General features: G+C 45.5%; 1 protein-coding gene across 4 annotated transcripts in view; it reads right to left on the bottom strand.

Annotated features, from left to right (window-relative positions):
* Window positions 1-26,488, bottom strand: part of Dpp6 (dipeptidyl peptidase like 6) — an 876,452-nt gene that overhangs the window by 294,864 nt on the left and 555,100 nt on the right. For all 4 annotated transcript variants that reach the window (XM_037204345.1, XM_037204347.1, XM_037204344.1 and 1 more), the window contains exon 3: window positions 13,673-13,771. In XM_037204345.1, the coding sequence (XP_037060240.1) occupies window positions 13,673-13,771 (99 nt within the window). The remainder of the gene's footprint in view (window positions 1-13,672; window positions 13,772-26,488) is intronic.

Raw genomic sequence — 26,488 nt, 5'->3', positions numbered from 1 at the left:
TGAAACAAAACAATTTAAACATGCCTCATGCTGTGCCTACAAGGCACTGACCAGGTCTTATGTGTCTTTGCCACTCCAAATCATTCACCAAACCAGAGTCCCATGTCCCACATCCACCAGGCAGAGCAAACAAAAGGTGCTTCAAGGAGATGGTTTGAGCTGCTTATGTTGTTTGATGTAGCTAGACTTTGATGCTGTGATGGAGTCCATGAAAACAGGTCAAAGAGAGGAGGTTGTGAACCAGGAGGGGAAGCCACGAGAAGATACACCAGTGGAATATTTTTTTAACAGGCAAAGTGAGAAAAGGAGTTTGCTAGGTCCCGTTCAGGGGTCCTCAGTTCTGAGCCTCTTTCCTGTGCCTTCCTGCATGCCTAGAAGAACAGTAAATTGCCAGACTCAAGGGTGCTCATTGAAATTCGAGTCATTCCATTCAAATCAGACCTTGCATCCTTGCCTCATCCTTTCACTCCATTTATCAAGTTTGTACACAGGGTGGGTGGGAAGCTGGTGTTCTTGTTGGTCTTTTCCTCTCTCAATGGCTTTGATCCAAGGGAGCCAGGAGGTGAAGACTAAAGAAGACATGGCAATCAACGGGAAAACAGACTCTCCTGAGAGTCAAAGTGAAATTGAAACTTGGAGCTTTCACTACCTCGAGTTTCCTTGTAAGCACTGTCTTGGGATCTGGGTAATTAGGAAGAAAGGCTTTTAATAGCTTAAAGAAGGGCTCCAGGGGATGCTAATGTGGCCATTGTTCCTAATGTTCACTGGCCAGTGAAATAGCAGCCTCTAATTTTATTTTCCATCTACTTTTTTTTTTGTTTATCCTGACTTATTTTGAGATCTCAACCCAACATTAAGTTAAAAAAAGACTTCTATTTTTATATATGTGATATGGATGTGTGTATGTCCATGTGCGTGTATGATGTGTGTGTGTGTTTTCGTGTGTGCGCATGTGTATGTGTGTTCCACAGAGACCAGAAGAGGGTGTCAGGTCCCCTGAAGCTGAAGTTGCAGGTGGTTGTGAACTGCCCACGTTAGGTGCTGGGAACTGAACTCAGGTCCTCTGGAAGAGCAGCAAGCACTTTTAACCATTGAGCCATTTCTCCAGCCCCCATGAAGTTTGTGTTTTAAACCACATACTTTGGTTTAAGTATAAACATCATTTTTTTTCATATTTAGTAAAATCTTATTTCCATGTTAAAAGTCACTGAGAAAAAATTTTGGGGAAAAGATAGCCCTTGAAATACTGTATTACATTCTACTGCAACTTTGCAAGTTACCCCCTGAGCTCAGCCTAAGGGTGCATCTCAGGGCTGAGGAGAGCTGCTCAACTTCTCCTGGGTATGTGGCAGGCTCTTGTCACTGACATATTACAGAGATTTACAGCCTAATCAGACTCCTCCCCCAGCCACATTAAACTCAATCTTCAGTAGATGAAGTTCAGCTCCAAGGACACCTTCCTGACCTCTAGCCACCAGCCCTTTATACTATACGTCCAGTGGTGAGTGCAAGGCAGCGAAGGGGTGGGGAGTGGTGAGACCCACATAGAATTCTTGACTTAGCTCCTACTTGTGATGCTGTTGACAGATGATAGTTGCTAGGAAAAGAGAATCAGTTTTCTGTGAGGGTGTGGCCCATGGTAGGGCAACCATACTCCAGCAGATCGTTCCATACTCATGCATGTATGAGCAGCATAGATTGGAAAATATGAGGGTAAAAAGAAGACATAAGATTGGGAGAGGTGAGGGGGTAAACATGGTCAAAATAAATTGTGTGCATGTATGAAATTCTCAAAGGATTAGTAAAATGGTATATTAAAAAAGAATCTTTGAGTTAGAACTCATCATCCCCCAAGTTATCATAGATGCACAGAAAACATATCCACAGGATATCATAAAAACAAAGCTAGGGGCCAGGGATGGCTGAGTTACTAAGAACTCTTACAGCTCTTGCAGAGTACTGAGTTCGGTTCCCAGCAACCACTGGCAGCTCATAACTGCCTGTAACTCCAGCCCCAAGGGATATGGTGTCTGCTTCCTGCTTCTATCCACACTGCACACATGTGGCATTCAGTCACACAGACACATAGATAAATAAACAAGATAAATAAAAACAAAAATTCGGGGAAAAAAACCCAAAGCCAAACTCATCCAAGTTTTCCGGATAACTTTATTATTATTATTATTATTATTATTATTATTATTATTATTATTATTAACTATTATGATTATTCTGTTCGGCCTATCCAGTTATCTGTAGGAGTTGGTCTTTGCACATCCCAACTACAGGAGACAGTATTTGATTCTCAGAGGAGTTTGGGAAGAAGTGGGACATTGACATAAAAATAAACGAAGCAGCAGAAATAAGTTAATAGCATGTGTTGGAAAGAGTTCACACTGCCCCTGGCTGCCCCAGGGCCTCGGGAGGCTGAAAGAGGCTGCTGACAGACCCACCTCTCACCTCAGCCCCTCTGCTGTGACCTTCAGGATGCCAGCCTTGGAACAGACCAGCAACAGCAGGCAGGTAGAGCTCCATGGACAAAGAGTGGCACAGGCTGAGGAGATGGCTGATGAAAGTGGGACGAGAGGAGAAGCCCTTGGGGCTGTTGTCTTACCCTTCACAGACACTGCCTGATTCCCAATGCCTGTTAAAATGCAGCCCATCCTGCCCTGTTAGAACCAGATTTTTAAGTGAGGAACTCTATGCTGAGCTCTGGGCCAGTTTCTACATGCTTCCAGAGGCCTCTACAGAGATGCTCCCTAAGAGTGCTTGCTGCCTTGCCAGTTTTCCATAATTTTGAGAGGCAACAAAGGGGTGGGAAGGGGTGGGGCCTGTATTAAAATTCTTGACTTAGCTCCTAGCTGTGGTGATGTTGACGGTTTATAGTTGCTAGGGAAAGGAAATCAGTTTTCTTTAAAGTGTGATCCTGGTAGGTCAACCATGCTCCAGTGGATCACTCCAGACCAATGCATATAGGCATCACAAATTGGAAAATAGGGGGGAAATAGAGGGCATGGGATTGGGAAGGGGTGAGAATTGGATGTGATGTTTCTCCTCTCTTCTTGCTCTCATCAGCCTTCTCTGTAGCTTTTAGGACTCTGGTGTCTGTTGCAGGATGGGGCACTGTGTCAGTGCTGAAACGTGGGACAGAGAAAAATGGTCACTTCATACCTGCAACATGGAAAGACAGAAAGAGCAAGGGCCAGAGGCCCCACTGTCCCCATCAAGGCCATGACCATTCCTATAATTCTTTTAAGATGTAGTTTATGCTTTTATTTATGTATACATGTGTTGGGGGGAGAGGAGGTACGTGCTTGTGAGTGAGGGTGTGGGTGGAGGTCAGAAGAAGGCATCAGATCCTCCTGAGATAAAGTTACAGGCAGCTGTAGACTGCCCAGTGTGGGTGCTAGAAACCAAACTTGGGTCCTCTAAGAGAAGTAAGTGAGGCTGGGCGGCGGTGGCACATGACTTTAATCCTAGCACTGGGGAGGCAGAGCCAGGTGGATCTCTGTGAGTTCAAGGCCAGCCTGGTCTACAGAGCAAGATCCAGGACAGGCACCAAAACTACACAGAGAAACCTTGTTTCGAAAGAGAGAGAGAGAGAGAGAGAGAGAGAGAGAGAGAGAGAGAGAGGGAGAGAGAGAGAGAAGTGAGTGATCTTAACCACTGAGCTGTCTCTCCAGCTCCAGGCCCCAGTTCTTTTATCTTTTCCATTTTCTTTCTTTCTTTTCCATCCCCACTGCAGTTTCCCCTCCTCCCACTCCTCCCATTCCCCATTTTCTTTCTGCCCCCCAACCCCCTACAATCTACTCCTTATAGCTCCTGTTCAGAAAAGGGCAGCCCTCCCATGGATATCAACAAAACATGGCATATCAAATTGCAGTAAGATTAAGCACCTCTCCCTTGTATTAAGGCTGGGCCAAGGCCCACTTCTTAAAGGCCTCACAGGCTTCCAATAGTAGCAAGGGCTGGCTACCAAATCCTTAACACTCTGGGGACACATATTCAAGCCATGGCAAATTTGTTATGTCAGTCACCAGCTGGTAAAAACCATGCCTAACAATGCGAGCTGAGAGAAGCCAAGAAAAGTAATTGACTTGTTGGTTCCTCACCTTGCAAAGGTAGAGACCACAGAGCTATATCCTGACTGGGAGCTGAATCTCCAGCCACCAACCCTGTCCCTTTCAGACATATTTCAAATTGGCCTTCAACTCAAGTGCCGCCTTTCTCACCTCCCAGGTGTTGGGATTGCAAGTATGCTCAGTAGAGAAAGGGTGAGCAATACCCAGGGCAGAGATATCTGTCATTACACATGCATGAAGAATTTCTTAAAGTGCCAAACATTACTAGGACTAAAGAAGCTAGTCAGTACTCAATCAACCAGAAACGTAGTTGCCCCATGGACTCTTCCTTGGAGTGTATGCCGGTTAGTTTTAACTGTCTACTTGACACATTTTATAATTATCTGAGCAGGGAGTCTCATTGAGGGATTGTCTAGATCATGTTGGCCTATGGGCACGTCTCTGGGGGAATTTCCTGATTATGTTAGTTGAAGAGGGAAGACATGCCAACTGTGGGTGGCGCCATTCCCCAGGCAGTGGACAAAAGGGAGCCGAGCAGTGGCATGTACGAATTTATTGCTCTCTGCTCTTGACTCTTGATATGCTATGATCATTTCTCTCAAGCTCTTGCCACTGTGGCTTCCCTGTAATGATGGGCTGTACCCTGGGACTATGAGTAAATGACCTTTTATCCAATATGTTGCTTTTGTTGGGACATATTATTACAGCAACAGAAAACACAACAAAAACAAATGCAGCTTCTCACTTGCTGACTCAGGCATTCAATCAATTACTACTTACCAAGGCTTTATTACAGGCCAGAAAGTCTGGCCTGTGAGTGAAATATAATTACAGTAATGTATTCAAGGCCCTGGAGAAACTAACTATGCAGGTAAGAGATGGAAATATCCACCTGGACAGGAATGTCGGTGCAGGTAGAAGAACCACAGCCCCCCAGGGGGTTATGCTCAATTACAGAGAGATCAAGAGACTTATTAATTAAGAAGGTGATCCATATTTGGGAAGATGTCAATGATAATTAATTAGGTTCCAGCAGGTTGCCATAGTTAAGGACTACATGGGATAATTTAATTGAGACAATAAGTGCTGACAGGGAGGGTCACTGTGTGAAGGATAATGGGCTTTCTGGTGCGCCTTTGGAGAACCACTGTAGAAAAGGCACCAAAGTACATCTCACTCTCAGCCAAAATGGCTGTGATACTGGGACTCATCTGAATTCTCAGACTCTTAACTTGGTGAAAATAGAAGTCTGAGGGTTGCTGGAATGAAAACATTTTTGTTGTATTAGGCTGGCTGCATTGGTATGTGGAAGACCACCTGTCCTGGATTTAGAGACTGCCGTGAAGGATGACCAGTCATGACTGCTATGAAGAATGTCCCCATCTCCCACCTGTGGGCCCAGCTGCTTATCTACTCCAGTAAGGAAGAGAACAAGGGACTATAGAGCATGTTGAGGTCCTTAAATAAATCCCTGAAGTCTCTGTGTTCTTGAAACAAATGCTTAATGTCTATAAAAAATATAAAAAAATCAGTCTTCATGTTGAGGAGGAAAATGGTACAGAAATCTCATTTGAGATCCCCTTTCTCAAGAAAAATGTATGTACATATACAGGTACACATCCAACCCACAAACATAAATGTTTCACTAAATCAAAAAGGCCTTTGTAATGCAAAAAAAAAGGGATCTATCAACCAGTAGGTATGGGTTGTGGCAGAGGAGTATTTAAATTTCCCAGGAAAGTAACACTTGCCAAAGACAAAGAGTCAGAACTCATCCCTCTTTGATGACAGACCATTGGCTCACACTGGACTATGGGGACTAGAGTAATGATACCAGGAACTAAACAGTTGCAGCAGTAGAATCCACAAGACATCATGCCATTGCTAGGGTGTGGCAGCAGACTGAGCACTTCAGGAAGCCAACAGGGGTGGTGTCCAAGAGCGCAGCTGGTCACTCCCTTATTTGGATGTCCCTCTAGCTGCCACTGGAGGGAAGACACAGGTTTGGCCTTTGTAATTAACTCTAATCTGGGAAATCTAGAGAGAATTTCTTTGAGGTCAAGCCATAAGGAGCGAATGGAAATTTGTAAAGAGAAACTTTGATTCAAAACATTTTCAGACAGAGATAGAAGCAAGAAGCTATGGAAAGGTGGTGGGGTGGTACCAGGTGAGTTGACAGAGACCATGTTGCAGAGACGAAGTGGCAGTGCCGTGGGAAAAAAAGACAGGAAACCCAGGAAGGTACAATGAGGCAGGAGAACCCAGGGCTCTCAAAAGACATCTGGATAAGTCTGAAAAAGGGGCTCTTTTTTTTTGAGACAGCTTTTTATTATTAATTATTTTTTTTTCACTTATTTTACATCTGGATCACAGTTTCCCCTCCCTCCTCTCCTCCTGCTCCCCTGTAGTTTCTCCCACCTCCATTCTACTCCTCTCCCATCCACTCAGGTTCCTTGAGACAGGTTCTTATTCTGTAGCTCAGGATAGCCTCAAACTACCATGCCATCCTCTTGAGTGCTGAGACTATAGTCACGGGCCATCTCACACACAGCATATTTAACTTGTTTGAGTCATATTTTTCTAGCTTCTGAAGCAGCGGTTCTCAACCTTCCTAACCCTGATGACCCTTTAATATAGTTCCTCATGTTGTGGTGACCCCCCCCAAACATAAAATTATTTTGTTGCTACTTCATAACTGTAATTTTCTACTGTTATGAATCATAATGTAAGTGTCTGATATGTGACCCAGCCTCTGCCCATCTGCACTTAGTGAAGATCGAAATAGAATCAGAGAGACAGAAGTCAGGGAGCTATGTAATGTAGCAGCAACTGAGGCTATTTGTATGGCCACCGACACCAAATGCTACCACCTTGTACATTCTTCCTGTGGGAAACATGGGAGATACCCACAGGAAGCTTTGGAGGAGGGTGAGCAGATTAAGGTTTTTATCTCAGATATAGAACTGTAGGGGCTAGGTTGGGGGAGGGGGCAGAACAGTACTGACAGGCTGGCACTGAGGGAGCATAGGTGTGGTCAGGTGTGACTGCATCTGCCACAAGAGGAATAATTGTCCTCCTGAGGCTGGAACAGCAAGGTTCTTGGCTCCAGAGGAAAGGCCTGGTCTCAAGGATGATAACAGAAGAGAAAGGCAGTCAATTGTCTGCACAAACACACAATGCAACCACATAGTGCTTACAACTCTGACCTGCCACACAGCATGGAGATGTGCTTCAAGGGTCACTGTATGCAGTGACTTCAGATGACCCCTCATCTCATGCCCACCATGCTCATCCACTCACCGGGCAGTAAGATGGTTAATACTGATTGTCACCTTGACAGGATCTAGCTAGACTCACTTAGGATACAAGCCTCTGCTTATCTGTGAGAGATTATCTAGACCGGGTTAATTGAGGTGGGAAGACCTGCTTGAACTGTGGAAGGTACAATTCCATGGGCTGGGGTCCTGGACTGAATAAAAAGAGACATGGAGCCGAGCACCAGTGTGGTGGAAGTTTTTTTGTCAAATGGACACAAAACGGGGTTATAATGGAAGAGGAAACCTTAACTGAGAAAATGCCTCCATTAGATTGGCCAGTGGGGCATTTTCCTGATTAATGAGTGATGTGGGAGGTAACACCTCTGGGCTGCATAAGGAAGCAGGCTGAGCAAGCCCCAAGGAGAAAGCCAGTGAGTTACATTCCTCCACACTGCTGCTTCAGTTCTTGCCTCCAGGATCTGGCTTGAGTTCCTGCCATGACTTCCCTCGACTCAAGTTGCTTTTGGCTATGGTATTTTATATAGCAATAGAGACCTGTCATGGCCATGTCCATCTCTCTGCTTCCTGACTACAGATGCAACATGACCAAAAGGCCACACTCTCCTGTGCTCACACCATCCCTATCATGGTGAACTGTACCTTGAACTATGAGCCAGATCAACTAACTCTTCCTTCCTTGAGTTGCCTTGGTCAGGGATTTTGGAACTAACTGAGAGAGAAACAGCTTTGCTCTGTTGACCCCATACTTCTTGGGCACTTTCCTGTGGTCACTGTGCCCATAGGCAAGGGTGCTGCAGCCAATGATGCCCAGGGTATGTCTTCACTCTCTCCCTTCTCTGCTTCTGATGGGAAAATGTGGTTTCCCCAAAGCAGTGGAAAAACACAAACCATTTTAAGTGTGAATTCCCTGAACCCCTCAAGCTTAAAAAAAAAAAAAAAACCCATCTGGTTCTTCAGAACAACACAGAGAGGCTAAAACACATTTGGAAATCAAATTGCTTTGAGCCCCGAGCACCAAGGCCAATTTTATCTCCTCAAACATATAGTTTTCCAGTATCAACCAGCCAGCTGATACTCTCCTACATTCAAAGGAGGTAATTTTCTCCAATTTTCCAGCCTCTCCAGCTCTGTGTCCCGAGACACAGAGGACTCTCTGGCAACAAGTGGCAGGATTCAAGAAAATGAGGGTGACCAGAAGGAAGTCTGCACTGGGCATGCCATCTTTTATTACATAGGCAGCTGGAGTCCAGCCTGGGCAGTAGGAAACCCTGTCTTGAACAAAGAATTGAAAAATGACAAGGTGGGCGGTGGACTCCATGTAAAAACACAATACCCTCATTTTAGAATTAACATCAATCCTAGCCAGACTTAGAAAGGGACTATTTGCCAAGTAAGCAGCATGTAGGGATGGTACAGGAGATTCAAATGGGCCAGTTTCTCATCAGCCCACATTGGGGAGCTATGGGAGGGACATATATTTGTTTTCTTTGTGTGTGTTTATGGTTTCGGATGGGATCAGGACCTCAGATTTGGAGACATGTGTTAAGGTTAAGTTTGTAAGGTCTTTGAGGCATATGGGGAGTCTGAGGAGGGCTCTGGTCTGGAGATGTGCACTTAGGAGTGGTCAGAACACTGACTGCAAGAGTGTGCAGGTGGAGGAAGGCAGGACCAAGCTAGGGCCTGGGACTTCCATCATGGAGAATGCTAGGAAGAGAGGCCACCAGCAAGAGGCCTGAGGTGCAGGGGGCTACTTGCAAAGGCAGGGGCTACACCAGAGGACAAGACGGCCAGGCCATAATCAGTGAGGAGGATTGCCCCAAGAAGGGCCAATCACTCCAGCATACACTGCTCTTAGAGGGAGGAAGGTCTAAGAAATGACCTTGAGGAACGACATTGGCATTCCTGAATCTGGAGGTCCTCTGTGACCTTGACAAGAGGAAGTTCAGGAGCCTGGGGTAGATGCCTAATTAGAGTGGGCTCCAAGGCATGGGAAGTGGAGTGTGAAAGAGATCATGGTAGACAGCTGCCCCTGGTTGCAGAGGACAGGGAGACCAGGTGGAACCCCAGTGGGAACATGGGCAAGATGAAGGGCAAGATATGAGTGTGGAATGGGGCAGAAATGAGGTTCATTTATTTCAAGATCAGCATATTCTCATGAATAAAAATGTTCAGAGGAGAAGAGGTTCCCTCCAATTATTCCTTAAGCCAGTGAAAGTTCACCTATGGTTTCTTTAGATGCTGTGTGGAGAGGAGGTGGGTCACTGGAAGCTAGAAGTGTGGGTGGACACAGGCAAGTGAGTGTTGCAACCTCTCCCAAGTCATTTCTGCTGAAGAAGATGATGGATGAGGGATAGAGGGGTGAGGAGAGAGGGGAAGGTTTGAGACTGCCCATCACTTCAGGCTGAGGTGATTCAGTTTGGAAAGAAGTGGTAGCCACAATGTTGTCCCATGTCGCAAAATCCCGGAACATAGCAGAAAAGATCCTTGTGGCAGTTTCAATAAGAGTGGCCCCCATAGGCTCATGCATTTGAATGCTTAGTCATCAGAGAGTAGCACTACTTGAGAAGGATTAGGAGGTGTGGTTTTGTTGGAGGAAGTATGTCCCTGGGGGTCAGCCTGGAGGTTCCAAATGCCCCTGCCAGCCCAGTCAGTGTCTCTCTGTCTGTCTTTCTTCCTGTGGACCAGGATGTAGTTCTCAACTACTTTTCCAGCACCTGCCTGCATGCTGCCATACTCCCTGCCATGATGATGATGGACTAAGCCTCTGAAACTGTAATCAAGCCCCCAGTTAAATACTTTCCTTTCTAAGAGTTGCCGTGGTCATGGTGTCTCTTTACAGCCATAGAACAGTGCCTAAGACAGTCCCCGAAGTAGAGAAGGCAGTGCAGTGACTGTCACAAACATGAGACGTTACTTAATGCAGCACACGTGTGGAAGGACCTAGCTGCTACCAGTTTCTCCCCAACAGGCAGGAGGAACCTCCCAGAAGCAGGGAGCTTCTCAGATCTGCTGGTTTCTGCTCTTCTCCATTGTAATAGATCTACAAGGAAATCCTACAAGAGTCTCAGGATTCTAGAAGATTTCAAGCTTTCAGAGGAGGTAGGCTTAAGAAACAATAAAGTAAATAAAAACCGATATTTTGATTACCTCACAAATAAAAGTATCATTCAGCTGGTATAATGATACCACACAAACACTGGCCCAGTCCCAACTCTCAACACCTCAGTGGTCAGAAAGGCCGTTCAAAGGCCAAGGAGCTTTGCTGGGGCTTTTACAACTTTATACTATCAATTACATTTTAATCACTTATGCAATTATTATATTACCAATGAAGCTATTACTTTATTTAAAAAGAACCATCCTATAGTCTTAAAACTCCAACCTAGCATGTTTCCTTATGATAAAAACAGGGCCTTACTTCTAGATCATGAGCCCCAATATTAAACCCAAGATTCATGTTAACACCAGTGATTGATGTGTCCAAAAAAAAAAAAAAAAAAAATCTAAGTTCCTTCCTCAGTAGAGAAAGTCTCCATTTCCTTCCAGCACTTGGTTGTCCTGTTACTTTCAAGAACAGAGAAGTTAAGAAGATGGGCCAGGCAGTGATGGCGCACGCCTTTAATCTCAGCACTTGGGAGGCAGAGCCAACCATGGTCTATAGAGTGCGTTCCAGGACAGCCAGGACTGTTTCACAGAGAAACCCTGTCCTGAACCCAACCCCACCCCCCCAAAAAAGATGGTAGGAACTCTGAAATATTCACAGCCCAGAAACTGGTTAAAACCTGAAAAGGAAGCTGGTGAGGTTACAAGAGAAATTTCCTGGAGACAGGAGACCCAGATTCCACCTGGTGTAGCAGTTTGTGAATACCGGAGAAAATTAGGTTGATATGGGATATAAGCTGAGCTACTTAAATGCCCTGAGCCTCAGTTTACACACACTAAAATGGAACTGGCAGAATCTGTGAGAAACAAATGACTTAATAGATGTGAGGTACTTACTGAGAGGTTAAGACCTACCAGACATCCCGAAGATTATCCCAAGGAGGAGGGGGAAAGTGGGGGAACAGAGAGTGAAGAAAAAGAAGAGGAGGAGGCTTAAACTAACCCCCCACTTTGGGGGAAAGGGCTCGGGCTGGTTTCCCTTGGGTGGAGTCGGTGCATCTCTAGGCAGCCATTCTCATTTAGTCAGAACAAGTCCCCAGCACATGCTGCAGACAGCAGTGGGGGGGGGAGGGGGGAGAAGGGGCCCTGGCTTTCAGCAACTTACACAACCTGTGCCTCCATTTCATGGTTTATATGCTCCCTCCCCTCCCCTCCCCTCCCCCCTCCTCTTCTCTTCCACAGCCACTGGCCCACCCCCACGCCCTGCTCATTTCATTTAGACTGTTGCTTTAGGACTAGGCTGTCTGAAACCATGGCAACCTAATAAAAAAGTGCACAGCTCTACTCTTTGGTCCCTCCTGGAATCTTTCTAGGCCCTTCTCCAGTGATCTCTGAGCTCCAGAGTTGGATCTGGTACCCCTTATTTCTACCCTTCCATGTATCCCTGGAATCTCTTTCTGTACACACACACACACACACACACACACACACACACACACACACACCTTTTGGATTTGTTTTACTTTCTTATCTCTGGGTATTGTCTCTCAGCTTGCATTTGGTTCTTCTGATCGCAGTTTAGCACAGGTTGATGTTTTAGACTCACATTTCCCAGAGGTCTGTTCTCTCTTATCTAACAAACCCTAGCCATCCCTTTAAGACTGCTCACGGTCTCCAAAATGCCTTCCCATGGAGAGTGAGGCAGCAGGATTCCATCTCTCTGCATCTATTGAGTTAGGATCAATGCTTCTCTCCAGAATACATCTTTGGGCTCCCAACGAGACTGTGCTTTATTCTCAAGGTCTGATATTGAGCATTGCCTGAAAGCTCAGACCTGCCCAAACACAAATGTGTGCTTGCGCGCGCATGCGCGCGCGCACACACACACACACACACACACACACACACACACTTGGTGGGGTGGGGGCTGGGGTGTGGAAGATGCTAGGGCACCTTCAACACTGAAGGTGAAGTTCACTGCCAGGGCCGCAGGAGACCTCTGCTCTCCCATCTTCCCGTCCTGGGTCTCCATGTACCGCCCACAGCACTCCCAACACCCCACTTGTCATTTCTCAGAAGACTGTACAAAATACATACTTTGTAACACCCTTCTCCTGATTTGCTTGGGGAAGGAGCTAACCTTGGGGTCAGAAACTAATACCACATTCAGAGGACAAACACAAGAAAACCACTGCCCAGAGGAAGAGCTAGAAGGTGAGAGCATTACTAACTGATTTATTTTTTGAGTCGGCGAAATATGGGAAGCCTTCCCAGGGCTGTTGGGCAACAAATGACTCTAACAATACCATGTCACTCAGTACAATGCAAAGGACACAAAACTGGGGGTCAGCTGGGTGGCCAGCCCACTGTGCGGTAGACCAGCTCTCAGGAAATCTGCTGCTCTCTGGAATGCTCTAGTATTGGGGCTGGGCCTGACGCACTGGAAAGGCTTGCCAACCTGAGGGGTCAGGGGCATTTCCTAAAGTGTAAACAATACAAAGCACAGCCGCAGACACAGCAGAGAGAGGCCACCTGCCAGTGAGGGCCAGGGAGCAGGCTCATGGGACTTCAGACCCTTTGGATGAAATTCATCATCCTGGGCATCAAGAGGAACATACCACCATTGGTACTCGGTTCCGTTTTGTTTGGTTGCTTGAGAAAAAGTCCCCCAAACTATAAAATGAGATTGGATCCAGGTTAAAGTTGAGAGGGAAGGCATGTTTCTCAGCGTCTGCACAGATCCCTGTATCTGGCAGTGACCTAGCGCAGTCCTTGGTCGCAGCTTGTTCCCTGGTGAGTGAAAGTGAACTTAAGGCGGAGAAGAGGACCAGCACCATGGAGAAGGCAGGCTCAGCAGAGCAGCACCATGGGCTCTGTTGCTTAGCAACATGTTTCCTCTCCCTGAGAGGAAGTTGTAGCTCCAGGAGGGAGGTGACACATGGCAGATGATGGAGGATGGGTCCTCAACAGACCCATCTCTCACAAAGCTGAGGCACGCGCTGATGTCTGTGAGGCAGCCTGTAGGGTAAGAAGTGGCTTATTCCAGGGTCACGTGTTCTTATGATGGCAATGTGTTGACAGTCACAGCCAGAGGTCAGACCTTCTGCAGAACTTCACAGCCACAAGGGAGGGAGAGGACAAACACAGGGGTGACAGAGAGGAGGTGGGGTGGGAGGCACCTCCCAGGTGCTCCAAGGACTACGAACTCACCACTTATCCACTTGGCCTCCGGGTCATGGATTTTGAAGTCTTCACTGAAAAGATCTTCCACAGTCACCTTCTTCTTTTGAGACAGACTAGTATCTTCCGCTGGAGAGAAAAAAAAAAAAAAGGAAAGGACAGAGACAGTTAAATACTGCAATGGAGAAGAGACCACATGAGGCACTATGATAACCATTCACAAATAGTGAGCATGGTCAAACACAATTCTGGATTGTGGACGGTGGGTGCAAGCCAGTCTTGCTTTTCTTTAATGAGACAATCAAAAACTATGACAAAGGGATCATGGTTCAGTAAAATGGCCTCATTCCCTACACACACCCCCACCTCCACACCCCTACCCCCCCCCACAAGATCCTTTTTCTTAGGCACAGAAATCAATATGTGTTTCAAGGCTTGTAAGGATGATCAAGAAAAAAGCTGTGCTTGTCCAAAACAGAGCTCAGTGGTCCCATGTAGACAAGTGGGTTGCTAGGAGTTGAAAGACACAGGAAACATTCTTCAGACAGTCAGCCTCCACTGTGTCACCTGTCCCTGGCCATCTTTGGGTCAAGGGTTAGTCCTTGTTCAGATCAATGGACACCCTAAATATCTGTATGCAGACTCCCAGGACAGCCCTCCCCATCTTGACCAGAAGCACCTGGGAGAAAGCTTAGGAAGTTGGTGAACTGATATCCATCTGGAAAGGACATGCTCAGTTAATGGTCCCTCTCAAGAAGGCTTGAAAATCTGCCAGCTTTTATCCTATTTACAGAGGCCAAAGTGTCCTGGATTTCAGCTCTCCCTCAGAAGAGGCTGTCTCCATCAGAGCCACAAAAGTCCATTTATCTGCTTAGGAAAGACACAAGGTTCTCCAGGAGGCCTGAGTGAACAGCTGGAATACCAAAGCTAGGCCGTCCAAGTTACTTCTCTTATTTTTACGTGCATAAGAGACTATAACTTCAATAGAAGGATCTAATACTGTGTCTACCTAGAATGCTTCCTTCCTTCCCTGTCTTCTTAAATGGAAGATGCTAAATTCACTGGATTTCCTTAAATACTTTGGTCTTCATTTTATCAGCTCTGCTATGATGTGGGGTGATCTCAGCTAACTAGCTGTGCATGAGATGGCATTGATTTTTGTAGCTGTTTTATTTTTTCAGGGGTTCAGGGGATTGAACCTAAGTCCTTATGCATGATATCCAAGCAATCTGCCCCAGGGCATTACTTTTTTGCATCTGGTTTCTGGTTGTTAAGTGTGTGTTTTTTCCAATTTCCGGCGGTTGGGCCGTCTTGGGGCCATCATTGTGCTTGCTCTCTGTGGCTCCATTTGCCTTTTAAATGTTTCTATTTCCAAATGTGTAATGGGTCTGGACCATAGCAAGGAGCTTTGTGAGGATTGCACATGGAACAAAGAATGATCTCTAAACGAAGCCCCTGATGCTTTTAGGATTTCAGGTCATAGGTTTTATTGTGGCACCTTGAAATCCTTCCTTCTGGCTTCTCTGGACGTTACATGTTACAGAACTCACTGGAGAATCTGTGTGTCCCTGTGTGGAGCATATAGGCCTGCCTATCAGCTCCCTCTCTCCTGTTATACTAACAAGGGACTCCACTTTAACTGGATCATGTCTGAAATGCATTGGAAGTTGTGGTTGGACTGGTTTCCTGAATACTAAGTGGAATTACTATGAACAGAAGTCTTGAAAATTGCAAAGAGATACAATCAAAGGTGTCCTTACTGTGACACATGACCGATGGTCACATATGGAGCAATCAAGATTCCCAACACAACAACTTAAAAGAAGCCAAGCCCTTCCCTCTCACATGGCTTTCCATCTACCACCGAAGAAGCCACAGAAAGAGACACTTTAAAATGTGATGTGTTTTGGCCTCCATGGACATCAGGCATGTATGTGGTGCATATTCATACATGCGGGCACTTAACATTTTTACATAAAATGAAATAAATAAACTTAAAAACTTTTATTTTGATTTTTAAAGTTTCTAATAAACATGGAAGTTTGTGGTAGAAGCACTCTCTCTCTCTCTCTCTCTCTCTCTCTCTCTCTCTCTCTCTGTGTGTTCTATTTAGGCAGGAAACTTAACTTTGCATAAGCAGTTATACATTCCATGGTTGCTCTCTGCTGTGTCTCTGGGCCCTACTGTGGCTACTATATAATCCACTGGCTTATAGTTTGAGTCATTCCCTGTGACTTTTGAGGTGCTGATGGACACGATCAACTAACTGATGTGTCCATGAGCCATGGTGACTCCAAATGCAAGGAAGCTCACGGAGCCACGGGAGTCAAAGTCAGTCAAGCAACCAGAACAGAACAGCAGCAGTGCAAGAGCCTCGAGGCTGCCGGGTCTTCTACCCCATGGTCAACAGGAATAAGACTGAAGGAGGAATTCTGGGAAGTTTCCTAAGGAAAGAACAGTGTAGCTCCGACAGAGGCAACAAAAGAACATCCACACTAGGAAAGGCTACAAGGCAAGAACTGCCAGTGGGTTTGGTATTTTGAGGACTCGGTTTATTGGCAAAGCCGATGGCATGTGCAGGAAGCAGCTCGAGATGAAGGTAGATGCTCTCATTATGTTTAGACACTCTGTTAGATGATGCTCTCTTGTGGGTTTCCTTTTCAAATCTGGGGCAAGAGTCTGTTGTAGCTACAGTCCAGGAATGAGCGACTCTTCATACCAGAAATTATAACAATGACCCCTTTCGGGATCACTGCTCCCTGGTCCTTCATGCCCCAGCTTCTGGAGCTCTACCTGGGCCCCGTAGCCCCTCAGGCAGCCTCCACAGCTCTTGCTGGCTTCTATGTCTTTGAGCGCATCTGCCTGATTCCTTCAGTCCTGTCTCCCCAATTTTGTTCTTTTTCACACAGCTCCTAAATTCTTAAATGTAAATCAGCATATGTTAATTCCTAAAATTCCTGATTAGCTTTTCCAAGGCCAGTGGCTCCTCTTTCTTAGCTGGCCTCCTCTTTCTTAGCTTCCATCTTCTTTAATCATATCTATAGTTCTTTAAAAAAAAAACAAAAACAAAAACCCAGAACGATGTTTTCCATTTTCCCTCTGGATCTGAATTCCTTGGCCTTAGTCTTTCCTTGGGTTAATCTGGTGTTTCACTCCATTGGGGCCCAGTTTCTGTCATACAGCAGTCCTGGGTTGTGGGGGACTCCTGGCTGTGTGGCCTTACACATGATGCTGATGGTCTGGACACAGTGTTTGGATCATGGCTCCCAAGTAGCTCTCATGGGATCTGCTGCCTAAACAGGTGTCATGATTCCAGCTCCTCTCACAATGAGCCCAGTTTTAGGACAGGGCACTCCCCAAACTGAAGCCTCTCCTATTTACTGATATTCTCACCCTTTATTATGTGTTTGGGTTCTGTGGGTTTCTGCCTGGTACTTCCTTCAAGGATACCATTCCGTTCCAGGTGTGTGAGGAACTCATGTTGCTGTTTGTGAGAGCAAACAGTGTGTTCCTCTATAATCTCTCTATGCCTATGGCCAAGACAGGGAAGCATACATGCCTAGCTTTCCTCTTAACCCGATAGTCAGCCTCGAGGTGGAGACAAGAGAAGTAGCATTGACACTTAGGATTTCTCCCTATGGGAATTCAGGAATCCTTGGAAAGTGATTTTCTCTCAGCTCTTTAGCTTGATCCTAGATAAGTGTATGCTTCTTCTAATCAACCTGTCATACTGGTTACCAGGTCTCCTCCCATGGTCTGGGGTGATGTAGATATGATGGTCAGTATTAAGGTGAGTTGCTCAGCTCCACCTCTTTTTCTAAGATGTTTTTTGGACACTGATGTTAAAAAGAACAAAGTTGGGTACATCTTCTCCAGTAGGGATTTTAAAACTTGAAATAATTCCACCACCCTAGGACATGCTAAGCAGTGGCATCTGCAGTGTGTACTGTATGGTGTCTCATCCCTTCTTGGCCATTTTGGGTGGGGACAGTCTTCAAGGGATAATGGTACTGTGCCTCTTATGATCCCCATAGAATAAGGCAGAATAGCTACTGCAGAGAAGGAAACTGGAACCACTGAGACGTCATGTGACTTCTCCAAAGAGGTGCTGCAGGCAAATAGAACAGCCCAAGCCCTCAGTTTCCAATGCCCAAAGGAGACATGGGCTGGAGAAGGGAGTTCCACAGAGGCAGTGGGACTCACCTGCCGAGGCTCAGTCAAATGGCTTCTCTTACGTAGAACAATGCCCTTACAAATACTTCAGAAGAACATGGGGAACAGACGTGGTGGCTCCTATCTGTAGCACCAGCTCAGCCAGGAAGACTGTAAGTTCAAAGCTAGCCTTAGATTCATACAAAAACTTGTCTCAAAAATCAAACAAAAGAGAAGACGTGAAGGAAGAGGAAGAAAGGGGGAGAGGAGGGAAGCAGAAAAAGCGGGAGGAGATGGAGAGAGGGAAGAGAAGGAGGAAGAGGCAGAAGAGGACACCAACAAGGAAGCTGCCTATTTACACTCAGGCATTCTGATGACCTCACTCAGTGAGCCAGCACCACCTGCTCCATGAGGACTGGCCTAATACACGTGGCTTAGCACAAAGGAAAGGGTTCTGTGAGAGCCGAGGGTACCTGCTTGGCTCTGCCAGTGTTTGTCTGCCTGTGCATCCTGCACCAGGCTCTGCCATGAGCTGGAAGCAGCACTCTTGTTCAACTTCTATTTAAAGTGCAGACAGTCACCCAGGGACACCTGCTGCAGACACTGCTCACCCTCCCTTGTCCTTACCATAAGGAATGTTTGCAGTATGCGATGAGACCCCAGGACAGGGAGAACTCCACAAAAATGTAACATGAACCTGGGGGCTTTCCAACCTCTTTCCCAGCTAGTGTCCCGCCAATGTGGACAGTTCATCAGATGCCAGCTCTGCTCAGAACCAAGAAGGTGGCATCTCATATCTACACAGAATCTCTCCAGACAGAAGGGCTGCAACTGTGATTTAGGGGCAGTCTTGCTGGGGGATGTCTTTCTGTATGCTGTGAATATGGGTTGCTCTGATTGGTTGATAGATAATGCTGTGTTGGTCTACAGAAAGGCAGCTTAGAGGCAGGCAGGAAATACAAGCAGAGAGACAGAAGGAAGAAAGGAGAGGAGAGAGACACGCCAGCCTGCTGCCCAAGGAACAACATGCCAGCAGACCAGTAAGCCACAGAACATGTGACAAAATGCAGATTAATAGAAATGGGTTAATTGAAGGTATAAGAACTAGCTAGCAAAAGGCCTGCCATAGACTATATGGTTTGTAAATAATATAAGCCTCTGTGTGTTTACTTGGGTCTCAGCGGCTGTGGGACCAGGTGGGACGCAGGAGAAAACTTCTGACTACACTGACCTCTCTCTCTCCTACCACACTATGAGACTGATGTCAAAACACAGCAAAACACATTTTTCTGCAGAATTGCTCTGGAACGCACCAACCATGGATATAAAACTAAAGTAACCATGGTTGGGTTGAGAATGACATTGAGACGCCTAACATTGATTGACAGCAGAAGGGTTATAGGAAAATCTGCCCTCAGCCCCTCTGTGGGACGTTTCTTTCCAACTGGACCATAATGGCCACACCATCTTTTCTTCTACAAAGAGTTAGCATTGAATCCATCACTGTTTCCACACTTTTATTCCGAATGAGCTTGGCTTTGTTTCCTTTTTCTTTTTAAGGGAGGGACAATGACTTCATCTTTTCAGGAACCACAAACATTGCAGATGCCCAGTCAACTTCTTCGGAATGCAGAAAGCTTTGTTTTTTTTCCAAATCCACCCCACTGTTTTTGCTTATTTCATTTCAATAAGACTCGGTGTTGCTGCAATATATTGTTTACGGTTTTATCCACAGTGTAAAAAAGTCCCACAAATGATAATTTATCCTAAAAGTTTTTTTCTTGTAAGTTCACATCGTCAAAGCTACCCATGCAAACTAACAGAATAGCAGCAGAACTAGACACACTGTACTTTTTCATTAAAACACTGGTAACTAAGCCTTCACCTTTATTATGCATGCCCACAAAACAAGAAATTCTCATTTACTGTTTACAAAGCTTCTGAATTCAATACATCAATAGTATCCTACCCCCTTTCAGGTCCTTCAGTCCATTTCTCTATATATTTAAAATAAATGAAAACTTTAAAATCTATTTATTGACCTTTGTCCTTTAGTGAGTTACATCTTACCCATGACTTCATCTTATCATACACAGATAGGCTCTGTGTGTATGTGTTCATTTTACCTCTTTATTGAAATAATTAGAAAAAGTGATTGTATTTAAAAGTAAAATAAGACAAAATCTACATGTCAGTTCACTCTGCCAAGGCACTGCTTAGTGGGTTCAGTACAGTCTCAGAGTTGTGAAATCAATACTGTAAATTCAAAGTAGTTCCTATGTCTTTAAAAGAAACTTAAAAAAGGCATCATGCTTCCATGCCTTTTTTCTATACTGCAGTGCACAACATTGTATAGCACTTCATTCTCTCTCTCTCTCTCTCTCTCTCTCTCTCTCTCTCTCTCTCTCTCTCTCTCTGTGTGTGTGTGTGTGTATGTGTGTGCCCATGCCCATGTATGTACATGTGGAGGCTAGAAGCTGATGCCAGATGTCTTTCTTTATTTTTAGAATTTATTTTTACTCTATATTCATTGGTGTTTTGCCTGCATGTGTGTCTGTGTGAGGGTGTCAGAAGCCCTGGAACTGGATTACAGACAGGTGTGAGCTGCCATGTGGGTGCTGGGAATTGAACTCGGGTCCTCTGGAAGAGCAGACAGAGCTCTTAACCACTGAGGCATCTCTCTAGCCCACAGATGTTTCTTTATTGTTCTCTCTCTTATTTTTGAGGTAGGGTCTCTCTTACAGAACCTGGGTATTGTCATTTGAGCTAGGCTATCTGACCAGAGACCTCCAGAGTCCTCTCTCTGCCCCACCTGCCCAGCACTGAGGGTCCTGGGGGTCCAGATTCAGGTCCTCATGCCTGTGCAGCAAGCACTTCAACCACAAAGAGACCCCCCCCTCTCCCATTCCTTCTTTTCGATTGGATAATATTCCCAAGAATTATCCATTCTTTATTAGGAAATCTAATGATGATATACTTACTGGCTATGTTTGCATTTTCTTTGGAGGAAAGTCTCACCTTCTTCAGATTTTAAACATGCAAAATTAAGAGATTCACTCTTGAGAGGCAAGAAGCTGCTCGTATGCCAGAAAAATCAAGAAGCCAAAGTATTCGTCCCCACAGAAGGCTCTGTGAAGAGCCTGTGTGTGACCCTGCACCTCCTAGCCATCTCCACAGGACCACACAGAGATGGTGGTGCCTACAAAGGCCCTGTGGGGAGCCTCCTGTGCAGAGGACTGCAGCCCCAGGACATACATGGAAGACTCAGAGCTCCTTCAGAACCGACTTTGTGCAGGAACTTTAGGAGCTGTGATTCAAAGAAGCAGAGAGTTTGAAATGAAGGAAGGCTGCTGACTCCCTAGTACCCAAGCGGAATCAGACTGATGAACCATCCAGCCACAAGTGCACACTGCCTTCTGCAATAGAGGAGGAGTACAGGGGGCAGCCAGAAGAAGGCCAGCACCTCACTTCTGAGAATATTTCTTCAACTACACAGAAATCACTGGGACTGAAGACTCTGCCCTTCACCCCTCCCCCCCACTCCTGTGTATAACTGCTCATCTATGTGTACTTATTGGTGTGCATGCATGTGGAGACTGGAGGGCAACTAGGGTATCATCAAGAACATCAACCATTTTTTCTTTGAAATAGGCTCTTTGAACTGGAGAGATATCTTAGCAGTTAGGATTCTTGCTAAGAATCTGAGTTTGGCTCCCAGCACCCAACATACATAGCTCACAACCACCTGTAACTCTAGCTTCAAGGTATCTGATTCTGTCTTCTGGCTTCTGTGGGCACCTACGCATATGAGCATTTACCCATGCACACATACATAATTAGAAATAAAGTGAAAGGCAATCTTTAAAAATAGAAATAGGGACTCTCATCGGCCTGGAGCTCACAGATTAAGGCTGGCTAGCCATCAAGTTCCTCCTGTCTCCATCTCTCCTGTTTAGGGATTTTTTAAGTGCAAGCCACTCCACCTGGTGAAACATGTGGGGTATGGGGCCCAAACTCAAGTCTTTACAAGATGTAAGTGACTATCCCTTGTAATTAGGGTAGGTGTCTATCTTGAAAGGTAAGAAGGCAGACTGTGTTAGTGCCTAAGGCCATCAAAGACACCCATGTGAACTGATTTTATGGAATGGTGTACCAGCCACAATTTGTTTGTTGGGGCCCTAAATGTTGAGGCGACTGGAGACAGAGGTGGAAGAGTCTGCCTGCATGCCACCATGCTTCCTGCCGTGATGATAATGGACTAAACCTCTGAACTGTAAGCCAGCCCCAACTAAGTGTTTTCCTTTATGGGTTTCCCTGGTCATGGTGTCTCTTCACAGCAGTATAAATCCTAACTAATACAGTTATTAATATTTTTTATTTAATAAGCAATCTTGCTATCATTTCATTGGAGATTTTGTTAAAGGGAGAGAAGAGATTTGAAATCTTTTCCATAGATGATAGAAAGCCTAGGAGGCAGGGCATAGGCGGTGGAGTGTGTGCCCATGGTGGATGAGGCTTCCAGACACAAGAATTTCCCAAGATACAAGAGATACATGGAAGATGGATGGACACAGAATGTATATATAAAACCATGTTCACATAGTGTTATGAAACAAAGGGATTAGGGATTTTAATTAATGTTGTTGAATAAAGAAAAGGAAGGCAATGTAATGAGGTAACTGATTTTCAAGGTTGGCAGTCCATGAACACTGGGCAGTAAACATAATATGAAGACTGAGTGAACACTAAAACCAGAAACAGTGAAACGATAAAGTCTGAGAGCTGCATTTAATGACAGGAGAAATGGATTATTATGGTCGTTTTTGTTAATTCATTTACTTTTCTACTGTTTGTTTCAAAATTTATATATATTCTTAACAACAGTAAATGTTAATAAAGTCGCCAGGCAGTGTTGGCACACGCCTTTAATCCCAGCACTGGGGAGGCAGAGCCAGGCGGATCCCTGTGAGTTTGAGGCCAGCCTGATCAACAGAGCAAGATACAGGACAGGCACCAAAAACTATACAGAGAAACCCTATCTTGAAAAACAGGGGGGAAAAAAAAGCTGGGTGGTGGTGGTGCACGCCTTTAATCCCAGCACTGGGGAGGCAAAGCCAGGCTAATCTTTGTGAGTTTGAGTCCAGCCTGGTCTACAAAGTGAGATCCAGGGCAGGCTCCAAAGCTATATAGAGAAACCCTGTCTAGAAAAAAAAAAATAAAAAAAATTTTAATAAAGTCATGTGATGGATACTCTTGATTATCAAATTGATAGAATTTAGAATCAACATGTAAACAAAGCCTCTGGGAATGTCTGGTAGTTTCTAGATTCTAAATGTGGGTGCCTTGGGTCCTGGACTGAATCAAAAGGGGGGATGTGAGCTGAGCACCAGCATCCATGCTTCTGCCCCTTGCCTTCCTAACCACATCTTCCTGAAGCTGCTTTGGTCATGTACTTTGTAGCATCAGTGGGAGAAGTAAATACTACAGTTATGTTGTGGCCGTAGCTTGTATTCTCACCTAAATGTAGAACCTGAGCCAATGTGTGTGAAAGACCCGTCAAACCAAGTCAGCCGACTGAGCCTTTCTAATGACAATGCATATGGCAGTGTGACCCAGGCACGCGGAGCTCCCAAAAGAGAAAGGGTGGGTGGTCAACTCAAGCAGGAGTAACAATGGCAGACTTACTAGCTCAGACCCCTGTGCCATGCAGTGTACTCCACACATACCCTGAGAGGAGCCTTAGTTCTAGAAAGCACCACCTGTTCCATGGAGAGTACATTTTAAATCCAAACCTTGCTGGCCCCATTGACTGATTTCTATTTAATTGCCATCTCTGTGAATTTAATTCAGACTGTGCATGAAACTTTTGTCTGTTGAGTACATATCAGGAGAGTAGAAACAGAAATGAAAAGTCAGTACGGGAGACAGGCTTGTCTTTTTCTCTCAAATCTGAAAAAAAATCACATTAAGCTGAACACATTTCTATTCTTTTCCCACTGGCAAACATGAATAAGAACCAAACTCCCAGCCAAAAAGAGTGGTCTGGAGGACAAGGAAGGAGCCAGGGCTTGATTTCTGTGGCACTGAGTGGGAAGAGTGGAAGGGGAGGCGCGGGCAGATGAGCTCAGTTCTCATCTTGAGTACACAGCTCTCTCTAGCCCTGACTTCTCAACCTGCAGAGTGGGCATGGGCATCCATGTCACTTTGAAATAGGTATCCCACTGTGACCATACCAAAGCACCACAGCCTAACACTGGTTGTGGTAGAGGTGGCAGAATACTATTTTCACACAATGTTGGGGACAGAGGTAGAGGCTGTCTCACTGGATCATATCAGTGAATAACGTTGCATTCTTGGAGCTCTGAAGAAACATCTGCTCTGATCTTCAGCCTCCTATCAGAGAGCCTGGATCTAGTGAAGCATCATGCCTGCCCTTGCCTCCTGAGAACCTGGACATCTCCTTTTCTGTCTCTGTTAACTCTGTCTGTCCATGTGCTTAGAATCTGTGGGATAACCCAGGATAAGCCCATCTCAAGATGCCTCAAATAACCACAAAAGACCTTCCCCTTATTTGCTGTGGAACATCCCCTTGTCAGGGGTTCGAATGTGAGGATCTTTGTGAAGACACTGTCTAGCCCACCACAGGTCTCTCTTCCATTTGCTACTAGACAGGACTTTAGAAGTCCCTTTGCATATATAGTAATAATTCATTTACTGAACTCAGAAGGATGTGAAGAATCTGGGCATGTGGTTTGCAGAGATTGCTTAGCAGTAAAGAACACTTGGTCTTCTTGCAGAAGATTCAGCACCTACATGGTGGCTCACAATCATCTGTAACTTTAATTCCAGGCCATATAATGCCCTCTTCTGAGTTCTGCAGGCATTACATGCATACACTCAGGCATATGTACATCCACATACAGTTAAATAAATACAGTTAAAGAAAAAGAACCCGAGTAAGAAGAGGCAAGTGGGAAAGAGGCTGGTGAGTCTGAATTCTATACATGATGAGTTAACAAACTCTGGTGATTACCACAAGGTTCCTTCAGAGAGACCGAGTGTTTGTGGGATAAGAACCCATGATGTGAGAAAGTCCAAGTGCACTCTTGATCCCTGCAGATGCCCCAACTGCTGGGTCCAGTGGGGTTTAAGGCAGTAGCTCTACTTCTGAAGAAGTTGGTGTTCACTTAAGCCTGGATCATCTTCTGGTCCCTGACCTGCCTGGTTCACTGTGGCCCATTTCTCTTCAATTTCATTACACAAACATCTCTATATTTCTGACTCTGAACTGGTACTGACCTAGATTCCTAAATGCTTGCCTCGGTAACTGTCTTGCCAGACTGCTCACTAAACCATCACCCAGTATAACAGCCAGTATCTTGGAGTGCATTGTTCTGGATGTGTGTTACATTAGTTCATAATTTTCCAATATGCTCTCTTGGTGACAGGCTCCAGAGAGAACAGGGAGCACCACATTAAGATTTACTCCTTCCTGTGGGTTATGTGTCTTTAAAATTGGAGGATAATGGAGCAAGGTCTGAAAAGTGTCCTTTACAAGTAAACACACGGTTGTGTTTGCGTTGGCTGGTGGCCTTAACGCACACATGAATAATAAGTGTGTATTGTCATCTTTAAGGAAAACGGGCATTTAGTGCAAGGGTTCCATAAATGAGCAAGTTACACTAGACATTTCTTCTAGAGTTAATGAAAAGAAGTCAAGGATGCTTCCAAGGACCCAGTGCTCAGCGGAGTCTGCAACTCACTTTAAGGTTAGTGGCTGCATAAACCAATCCTTCTGACAGAACTCCTTCAGGTCTGCTTCTACTGCAAGAGTCATTTGAATGCACTGTTCAGGTTCAAGGTTTGCAGACCACGGACCTTGGGTAGTTCAAATCTAGGGGTCTCCCTTGTGTGGTGGGCATGCAGGGCTGCCTCCCTGGAAGTTACTGCCTCTCTTCTGCTCACTCCACAGAACCACATTCCCAGAAGCTACGACAGCCATAATTTCTGGGAGACACAGGTTCATCAAAGGATTGGCCTCCTGGCTAGTCCCAGAGACATAGCTTCTTCAGTGATGGAGAAAGTGAGTGTTCCTCCTCAGTTCCCTATGTGGGTCACATAACACACGAGGCTGCTCTAGCCCCTCAGCCAATGACCTGAGGAGGATGGTAGAGATGGGTGGAGGCAAGCTGGCTGGGGCTGACCTGAGCCACCAAATTAGACAAGGACTTGCTCTGTGGTGCAATACAGACACCTTCAAACTCCACAAAGTTAGTGCCCATTCTGCTGCTTCATATACATAGTCTTGTTAATGGATACCCATGATGGCAGATTGTTGAGGGCTGGGCTGATCCAAGGCTTTCCCCGAGGCCCTGATGATTGGAGAAGGAAGACAGTTCCTTCTGTAAAACCAGGAATATGCTTGGCAGGTCAAATAATGGCCTGGGTCAGGACTTTGGGAGAGGTGCAGCATTGGCTCCTGAGAAACCAACTCTTCCCCCTTCAAGAGCTGTGGTTATCAGTCCCAAGGCCTCCGTGTGTTCTGTCTGCAGTGCTCTTGAGAGAAACTGTGTTCTCTTTGTGCAACACTGCTTGATTAGCCTCCTGCTGGCTTTACCCCACAGTATGATACTTTTCCATGACTCTACACCATTTTTCCTCTGAAAATTGTATATAAGATGCTGTACTTATTAA

The sequence above is a fragment of the Peromyscus leucopus genome, chromosome 3, assembly GCF_004664715.2.
Source record: "Peromyscus leucopus breed LL Stock chromosome 3, UCI_PerLeu_2.1, whole genome shotgun sequence".
NCBI classification, from domain to species: Eukaryota; Metazoa; Chordata; class Mammalia; order Rodentia; family Cricetidae; genus Peromyscus; species Peromyscus leucopus.
The sequence above is the reverse complement of the archived record's forward strand: the minus strand, read 5'-3'. Positions and strand labels throughout refer to the sequence as shown.